The sequence below is a fragment of the Chenopodium quinoa genome, unplaced genomic scaffold (assembly GCF_001683475.1).
Source record: "Chenopodium quinoa cultivar QQ74 unplaced genomic scaffold, ASM168347v1, whole genome shotgun sequence".
Classification (NCBI taxonomy): Eukaryota; Viridiplantae; Streptophyta; class Magnoliopsida; order Caryophyllales; family Amaranthaceae; genus Chenopodium; species Chenopodium quinoa.
In genome coordinates, this window is record NW_018743691.1 from 4,089,358 (window position 1) to 4,099,099 (window position 9,742).

Here is a 9,742-nt window from a genome sequence, read left to right on the forward strand (position 1 = left end):
TTTTTTTGACCCGAACATTACATTTATTGCAAAAAATTAGACAAAATACATTGGACCCGTTTTGGACCCGGATCCGTTGGACCCGACGGATCCGGATCCGGGTCTTCATTTTCTAGACCCGACGGATCCGGGTCGGATCTGGATCCTATACACAAAAACGGATCTACATCCGGGTCCATCCGGATCCGGTCCAGATCCGACCCGTTGCCATCCCTAGGGACCGCCCTCAAAATAACATCGCATCATAACCCCAAGACACTAAAAAAAAAATTAAAAATATAAAATTAAAAAAAAAGGGAAAATAGAATAAATATAAAAAAACGGAATAGGTTGCCTCCCATTTAGCGCTTGTTTAATGTCTTTAGCTTGACCCCTCTTTAGTAGCTCAACCTGGGTCACCACACGAAGTAGATACTCTGTGGTATTTCTCATCAATATATCCACCTCCAAATGACTCCTTCAAATTAGAGTTGATGTGCTTTGTATCCGAGCTTATTTTGATGTAGCTAAACCCGTCATGTGGTGAAATATTGTCCTTTTTGCGCACATGATTTCTATTGGAAACACACTTATTAACCAAAGGGTTATTAGCATCAATTCTCAAACAAGTACCACCATCAAAAGTAAAATTATGGTCATTGAAAAGCTTAAACACAACTTGTTTATCCTGAGCTCTAATGGTCACTTGTCCTTTAGGAACATCTATTAAATCTTGACTTGTAGCAAGAAAAGGACGACCAAAGATTAATGGGATCTTATGGTCTTCTTTCATATCCACTACAACAAAGTCACCTGGAAATACAAGTTCACCAATCCCAACTAATACATCTTCAACTACACCCTTAGGGAGTCTAACAGTTCTATCAGCCATTTGAAGGGATATGGGAGAGGGTTTAAGTTTTTTCAAACCTAATTTTTCATACAACGAAGAAGACATTAAATTAACACTAGCACCTAAATCACACAAGACCCTATCAAAATATGTTTCGTTTATCATACAAGGGATAGTAAAACTACCAGGATCATGCAATTTAGGTGGTAAGCTATCATGTAAAAGATCAAGACATTTCTCCTTTACTACCAAACTTTCTAATTTCTTATCATTATGATCATGATCTAGGATTCCTTTCACAAAATTTGCAAATTGAGGCATTTGAATTACAAGATCGGAAAAAGGAATGGTAGCATATACCTTCTTAAGAGTCTCAGAATACTTCCCAAAATGCTTATCGAGCACAACTTTTGATAACCTTTGCGGGTTAGGCATCAGTTTCTCGTAGGCTTGTGGAGCAACATATTTGGGACCTTCATTTTCACGCATTTCAGTTTTTGACTCCAGATTGCACACTTTCTCCTCTAATCCCCCCGTAGTCAATCCATCTCTCTTCACGAAAATTGCATTGCATTGTTTCGTTTGGACTTTTGATTGATCTTGAAGAGTTGATAGATGACTCACTTGTTGTGATAATTGAGAAAGATGAGTTTCTATCCTCTTATTTTGAGCAACGAGCAGTTGGATCGAGTTTTCAAAATATTCATTCTGCTTTGCTTGTAACTCAAATTGCTTTGATATAAGCTCTTGTTGTTGGTGTTGGGAGGTAGCAAAAGTCTCCATAATGGATTCAAGATTTGAAGATTGAGGTGGTGGTTGGTGCATGGGATGATGATTGAAAGGTGTCCTTGCTTGAAAAGCTGGTGGTGGTGGAGGATTTGTTATAGCTTAAGTGTTCTTGTATGAGAACCCTTGATGATTTCTCCACCCTTCATCAACTGACCTTGTGGAGGTCGTGGTATAGAAAGCATTATCTTGCTCAATCGTCATTCCATCATAATTGGGCTGACACTCACGCGCAGTATGGCCTTGCAATCCACACATCTGACAAGTTTCCATCGAGGGTTGAGGGGACTCAGCTTGGAGTTGATTGACTTTATGAGTTAGTGCCTGCACAAAACTAGTCAACATGGTTAGAGCATCAACATCATGTTTATTACCTGTGTTGATAGCATTTCGTCCCCTTGGATGGTAATTATCATTAGCCGCCATCTTCTCAATCAAATCCTTCGCATCGGTTGGATTTTTCGTCATGATAGAACCTCCAAACGCAGCATCAATGTATATGAGAAACTCATGGGTTAAACCATTATAGAATGTTTGGATCAAAATCCATTCTGGAATACCATGGTGAGGGCATTGTCTCTGCAATCGCTTAAACCTTCTCCCTGCCTCATATAAGGATTCATCATTAGATTAATGGAAGGTAGATAGCTCGTTTCTTAATTTTGCAGTTTTCTCTTGCCCCAAAAATTTCACTAAGAAGGCCTTGACAAGCTTATCCCACGTATCAAAAGAACCAATACCTTCATCTCGTAACCACTCCCTTTCTCTATCCCGTAGTGAAAAAGGGAAAAGGCGTAGTCTAATAGCATCATCAGTGACACCATTGAGCTTCATAGTGTCACATTTCTCCATGAAAATGTCTATGTGAGTCACAGGGCAATCGTTCGGTGAGCCCGCAAAAGAATCACTAGAGATGAATTGTATGAACCGGGGCTTCAATTCAAAGCTCAGAGCGGTGACAGGTGGTCTAACAATACTAGAGAGGAATCCGGTTGTTGTATCCGGAATACCATACTCCAAAAGAGATTTTGTTCCTGGGTCGACCATGTTTCTTATATTTCGATTTCTCCTCCTTCTACCTCTTCCTCTTCTTGCAGCAGCTTCGATCTCAGAATCAAAAGGTGTTAAATCATCTGAACCTGAACTTCGAGTTTGAATGCAACAAAGAAACTAAAACGGGAGATCAAAAACACAAGGAACAATAGCCGAAGCAACAAAATATATGCTTAGTAAAACGAATCACAAATAACTAGAATGAAACCGTTAGTCCCCGGCAACGGCGCCAAAATTTGATAGGCGTGTCGCGTACCTAACAAAAATAAATCTAACTGGACCACTACTATGTAGACGGGCAAGCAAGGGTCGGATCCCAAGAGACTATGGTTCAACTAATTAAATAGACTCAAGCAATTACTAAGCAAGTAATTAAATTAAATGAATGAGAATCAATAACTAAAGAACTAATTAAAACGATTAAATCAAAACAATATGATAAATCAATGCTAAAAACATCTAAGATCAAACATCACCACGAATACAATTAATGCAATAGTCGTTCTACCCCTAACACATAATTCAATTGATTAATGAGGAAAAGTAATCCATGAATAATACCAATGGTCTCTACCGATTTATCAATGGCTTCTTTAATCACAATCAAGCCTACTTCCGTGGAATCATGTAAATTAAAGACCTTGAACACATTACTCTAACTTCCTAATCATCCATTCAACTACTCCCGTGATGAACTTCAAATCCTTAATTGATTTATTCTAATCCGTCAAAACCCAACTCCCGTTGCGATTAAAACAAAGGATTAATAACAATACCAATTATCCTTAATCTAGTATTGGAATAAGCATAATCAATTAAGCATATCAATTACAATTATTATTAGAGAATTTAAAGAATTAAAACATGCATCAATCATATTCGGGTTCCGCTAGATCTTGGAATAAGAATACAACTCACACATATTAATGAAAACAACAACAATATTCAATGAAGAAAACATGATTAATAAGTAACTAAAAGTAACAGAAGAAATAAAGATGAATATCAATTGCTTGAATGAAGAAAAGTACCAATTGTTGATGAACAAAGATCAAAACTTGAAAGTGAAAATTAATCTAGATCTAGAGAGAATATTAGGGTTCTAATGAATGTTTAAAAGCTGCAAAATAATAACTAAGTATGTTTTAGTCGGGGTTTACAAAGGGTATTTATATCCCTTAGTTAAGAAATCCCGAAAAAATAGGAAAACGGGGTCTTCGACACTCCGCCCGGTCTGACCGGGCAAGGATGCCCGGTCGGGCGCGACAGACAAACTCTCCCAAATGCTTCTTCACGTAGCCTCCTCGTGTAGTACCTCGTCTGCCCGGGCTGCCCGGGCAATGCTGCCCGGTCCGGGCGGACATAAATTGAACTCTTCATACTTTCTCTCTTGTGGATTCTCTTCTTTCCTTCTTCGCCCTGGCTGCCAGGGCAATGTTGCCCTCTAGGGAGGACACGGGTAAAATTTTCCTCCATCTTAATAAGCTTTCGTGGCTATCCAAAACAAGTCCAAATCATCCGGAAATCTTCATATGCCTACAAAATTAATCAAATAGACCAAGCCACACTAGAGAGGAGGATATTAGCGAGAAATAGCTCCGTAGAGCTTAGAAATCATACGAACATAGCTATAAAATGAGGGTAAAATATGGTATAGAATGTGTACATCATTGAGGTATGAGGGGGTTTATCGATTTTGCAAGTCGTGTGGGTGCGTCAGTCACTCGACTTTGCGATGCCCCTTTCATGCTTTGGTAACTAGGAGAAGGGTAAGAAGGCGTCTCGATGAGGTTCAGCAGATGGGGTTAGGGTGTTTTACGGGCCAGCAGAGTACCTATACTACTCTAACTACATTCGAGACTTACCGGACTGGTACAGGTTTCGGAACACGGGGGTCGACTTGCGACATTTCGAAGAGCCAAACGGTCATCCTTTGGACATGAGGGTTCCAAGGGAGAATTTTGACTTTAATGAAGGTCACCAGTTCGACGGGCCTCTATCTTGGTCGGATAGTGAAGGGAGTGATGGGTTTCATACGGTGGAAGAGAACCTGTCAAATGACGAATCGGGGGTGGTGGAAATGGAAATTGAAGAGGTGAGACGGGATCTAATCCTCTCGCCAGGAAGAAGGTTAGGGTTAGGGGAAGACCCCTACGCCGAGTTCGCTCCAGGAAGGCAACCATATCCACCTATTGTTTACCCCACTAATGATTGTGGTAAACAAAAGGTGGATGAGGCTGATCGCGAACCAGCAGCAAGAAGAATGCTGGACTTCGACATAGGAAGGACCACGGCGGATCAGGTGCCCATTCCTCCATTAGCTGCTAATCTTCCGACTCCACCAAGGCATTTTTTCCAGGTTCGAGATTTAAGATGGGGGAGTCATCCGCGACCCAGCTTCAACCCCATCAAAGGGGTGGCCCGGGAACCATCTTCCATACTTTGGGAATTTCTGAGTGGGCCTCCACTCCTATTGCATTCGGTGGAAGCACACCTGTCCGTTTAGGAACGGGTGGAGGGAATAATCTGGAAAATTCCTTCATGCATAGAGATGTGGAAAATCCCTCAATTATGGCAACTATGCTTGAGTTTGATGAAGATCCAGGAGATGCGGAGTACGAATGCATCGTAGAAGCTAGTACTATCCTGTCTTTGGGAATCCGAAATGCTAGAAGGATGGAGATTCAAGAAATCCACTGTAATGTTAGGGCAAACTCTTCGCCCTTCTTGAGGCTTTCTCCAGCGGACTTGGGGGGTTTGCCTAACCTTCCCCTCACAGAGTTTGATCCGCCTAACACCCCGGTATCGCATCTTAGTTCTTTTAATTTCACCGAGTTGTTTAATTATGATGATAGTGCTAACACAAAAAAGAGAATTAGGAAAGCGGTGGGACACATGCCTCTTTCGATTGATGGTGACTCAATCCGCTATAGTGAAATTGACTATGAATGGGTGGAGCGCAAGAGGCTCAAAAGGCTTCATCGGTGGTCCGATAAAGGTGGGTTTAGTATTTGGATCAATGATGAGAATGGAAGGAAAAAGTTCGCGTCAAAGGCTATTTCAGATCCGGACATGGCTCGTGAATTTGGGGTTGGTATTGATGATGACCTCCTCAAAGCTAGGGTTAAAAACAAAAGGCTTCAAGAGTTTTCTTCTTCTTCTTCGGGTTCTTTTAAGAGGCAAAAAAGTGAGGAGGTGACTTTGGCTTTCAGGGAAGTCAGAGATGATATGGACATCGATCTCCAATTATCCATTCTTGACTTGATGTTGGGCTCGTCAAAGGGTAAGGAGGCTGGACCAGATCAGCCCCCAAGAGAGATATGAAAGTTGTGGCGTGGAATTGTAGGGGTTTAAATGATCCACACTCTCCTACAATTCCCTACTTAGTGTGGCTTTATCGCTCGAAACTTCCTTTATTTATGTTTATTTCAGAAACTAAGATGTGTTTTTCAGATGCGACAACGGTTTTAGGTGTTTTGGCTCCCACATCCACTTTTGGTTGGGATTCGGATGGGAGTAGTAGGGGTCTTTTAGTTTTAGGTTGGTCAAATGATGTAGTATAATGTTTGTACTCCTCGAAAAACTTTATCCTTTGTAAGATTGTGGAATCTAATGGATGTTTTAAGTATGTCTTGTTCCCTTATGGCGAGCCTTAAGTAGAACATAGGAAATTAGTTTGGGAACAACTTCAATGGTTCCTAAATGAGTTCAAAAATATGTTAGTTATAGAAGATTTCAATCAAGTGGAAAGTGGAAGTGATAAACTAGGAGGATCGGTTTCAATTAGAGGGATCGATGCCTTCTTGGATTGGAGATTTAGTAGTAATGCTTCAGAAGTACCTTTCTCAGGGCCAAGATTTACTTAGAGCAACAAAAGAGAAGGAAACAATTTGATTCTTGAAAGGCTGGATAGGGCCTACATTACGGAAGATTGGTTCCATCACTCCCCTGATGGGAAAGTATTTCATGAACCCATCATCTGCTCAGATCATGCTGCCATCACTTACCAGTCACATTCCACAAAGACCACTTCGAACAGGCCTTACCAATTGGAGAATTGGTGCCTCAATTTCCCGGAAGTGAAGGAAATAGTGACAAAAGGTTGGAAGGAACCCTTTCAAGGCTCTTCTATGTTCCAACTCTTAAGAAAGCTAAGTCTGTTAAGAACTCGACTCCAGTACTGGTGCCTGGAAAATAAGAAGATGTGGGGTATCAACTAGAGAAAACTCACTAGTAAGCTACACGACACAGGGTCGGATATTAGGACGGTTCAAGAAGGGGAATCATATATTCAAAGGGTCAACCTTATCATTCCGGAAAGCCAAATAAGGTACAAGTTCTGGCAACAAAGAATGAAGGACAACTGGATTAGGTTTGGGGATTTACCTACTTCTACAATGTATAAGAGGGTAAAACAACGTCAGATTCATAATGAGATTTTAACGATAAGAAATGAAGAGGATTCCTGGGTGGAAGGGCACTCGGAGGTGGAAAAGGTAATTTTAACTTTTGTAAAAGAAATCTTCAATCCAGTCATCTCAGAGGATCATGGGGAGGAGATTGACCTTCTGATTCGACAACTGGAGCTACCCTAGCTTTCTATAGATGATAAGTCATGGTTGGACAGGCCTTTCACATATATGGAGATTAAACAAGAAATGTTGGATATGCATGGCTCTAAGTCTCCGGGTCCAGATGGGTTCACATCCAAATTTTTTCAGGTTTTCTGGGAGGAAGTAGGGGAGCTAGTGGTGAACAGTGTCCAACAATTCATGAGATCTAGTAATATGCTTAAAGAACGGAACCAGTCCCTGCTGGTGTTGATCCCAAAGGTGAAAGTCCCTGAACTAGCCAACCAATTCAGACCAATCAGCCTTTGCAACACGGTCTACAAATGCATCTCCAAGTTTCTGGTCAATAGGATGAAGAAGATCCTCCCAGGTATTACCTTGGAAAACCAACAAGCTTTCATACCAGGGAGATATATGGAGGATAATATTCTGTTAAGCCATGAACTTATGCATCTCATCAATACAAAGAAAAAATCAAACTTCACAGCGGTAAAAATTGACATGTCAAAAGCTTATGACAGAGTGGATTGGCTCTTCCTCCTGAAGGTCCTACAGTCCTACGGTTTTTCTGTTCACTGGATAAGAATGATCTCACAATGTATCTCCACGGTAAGCTTCAAAGCTGTCATTAACAGGAAAACATCCCAACAGTTTGTCCCTAAATGTGGATTAAGGCAAGGGGACCCTCTTTCCCCTTTCCTCTTCCTTTTCTGCATGGATATCCTCTCAAGAATGTTGATCCTGGCAGAGGACATTGACCAGTTTAAAGGTTTGAAGGTTTCAAGGAGATCCCCATCTATCTCCCATCTTTTCTTTATAGATGACTCAATGCTGTTCTTTAAGGATGATGAGGAATCTTGCTCGTGTATTAAGGATATTCTCCAAAGATTTGGTGGAGTCTCGGGCTAAAAGTTGAATTTACAGAAGTCATTCATTAAATTCTCTCCAGGTTTTGATAACAATAAGAGGTTAGCCTTGAAACAAATTCTCTCTATGCCCGAGACAGAAAGTATGGGGATTCACCTAGGGGCTCCAATCGATATTCAAGGAAGGAAAAGTCAGTCTTTTCAGTTTTTGGTTGACAGGGTATCGGAGAAAGTAATGTCATGGGCTTCTTTTCGTCTATCTCAAGCAGCTAAGTTAGTCCTTATCAACACGGTTCTGGTTAGTATCTCGGCTCATGTTATGAAATGTCTCAAACTGCCCCAAAGCACTGCCAACAAAATTGATTATCTCATCTCGAGGTTCTGGTGGTCGAACAATGGGAGCAAAGGTATGCACTAGGTAAACAAGGCTGTTATCCAGGCCTCGAAGAGCATGGGAGGTCTGGGGATTAGGGGAACTTCAACCCTTAATGATACCCTTCTTTTCAAACAATCAACAAGAATGCATCTCAACCCGCAACTTTTACTGTCTAGAGTGCATAAAGAATTCCATCCAGGTGGGATTCAACATCCGTGTAGTCCTTATGTGAGGAAAGGGTATCAGTCAATGGGTAGGACAAGCCTCCAAAAGGCCTCACAATGCTTCAAGGACGGGTTTGCTTGGAAGATTGGTAATGGAAAGGAGATTAGGGCTATTAGTATGCCGTGGGTAAATGGGGAAATTCCAATGGTCAACTCAAATCAAACTTTGGGAGCAGCTCGAAACTAGAAGGTGGAGGATTTTATTGACTAGAACACAGGTAAATGGATCGTGGGAAAGGTTAGGCTTTGCTTCGACTGGAAAAGTGCTAAAGAAATCTTGGCCATGGAACTTTCCCACAAGAAAGAGGAAGATTTCACCTATTGGAAATTTCACCCTACTGGGAGGTACACGGTCAAAACAGGGTACTACTATCTGTCTAAAGATAGGGGGGCTGACAGATCTTCCTTATCAACTAAGGATCAGGGTTTTGTGAAGCTAATCTGGAGATTGGACATTCATCCTAAATGGAAGCTTTTCTTGTGGAAACTTTTTCACGACGGGATTGCAGTTAAGCTTAATCTGGCAAATAGAGGAGTACAAGTAGATCCAACATGTGATTTTTGCAACATGGGCATGGAAGACAGCCAACATCTATTTCGTTTCTGCTCTCTGGAAAAAGAGGTTTGGGAGGTTTCCTCCATTCCCATTTGCCATGATTCTCCTGGTACCAGCTCCTTGAGGAATTGGATCTAGCACTATATCCTGCTCTTTTATAGCGAGGATGGGAATTTTAGCTCTCGAAACGCTTTGTTCATAGAAACCCTGTGGGGGTTGTGGAAAACGAGAAATGCAAGATGCTTCAAAAACGCCAATGGGAATGTTGGTTTAGTGGAGGAATTCGTAAACCAGGGAATGAAAGACCATGAGGTCTTCTTATATAACAGGATCGATGATAACTCTGAAACAATTCCAACTAGAACTAACCCTATTCTCCCTCCAGGCTTTAATCACGTACACTTGGGAATGGATAAGACTGGGTTTGGCAGGTTCATAATGGAAGCAGACGGCTCCTGAGATAAGAAGACTTTTAAGG

At 41.3% G+C, this 9,742-nt stretch overlaps 2 protein-coding genes across 2 annotated transcripts; both read right to left on the minus strand.

The window, feature by feature from the left end:
* Positions 1-385: 385 nt before the first annotated feature.
* Positions 386-1,615, minus strand: LOC110683912. Its single transcript, XM_021860316.1, has one exon. The coding sequence runs from the start codon at positions 1,613-1,615 to the stop codon at positions 386-388; it is 1,230 nt and encodes a 409-aa protein (XP_021716008.1).
* Positions 1,616-1,720: 105 nt separating this feature from the next.
* Positions 1,721-2,665, minus strand: LOC110683913. The gene is made up of 2 exons (XM_021860317.1): positions 2,359-2,665; positions 1,721-2,220 (listed from the first exon to the last, which is right to left on the minus strand). Exons 1-2 carry the CDS (start codon positions 2,663-2,665, stop codon positions 1,721-1,723), a joined length of 807 nt encoding a protein of 268 aa, XP_021716009.1.
* Between the last annotated feature and the right edge of the window lie 7,077 nt (positions 2,666-9,742).

What these genes read in the sequence shown, in the direction of transcription:
- LOC110683912 (XM_021860316.1), bottom strand. Translation starts at nt 1,615, where the DNA reads ATGGAGACTTTTGCTACCTCCCAACACCAACAACAAGAGCTTATATCA.
- LOC110683913 (XM_021860317.1), bottom strand. Translation starts at nt 2,665, where the DNA reads ATGGTCGACCCAGGAACAAAATCTCTTTTGGAGTATGGTATTCCGGAT. An exon ending in GGAGTGGTTACGAGATGAAG is followed by an intron (nt 2,221 to 2,358) that starts GTATTGGTTCTT and finishes TATATGAGGCAG; the next exon opens with GGAGAAGGTTTAAGCGATTG.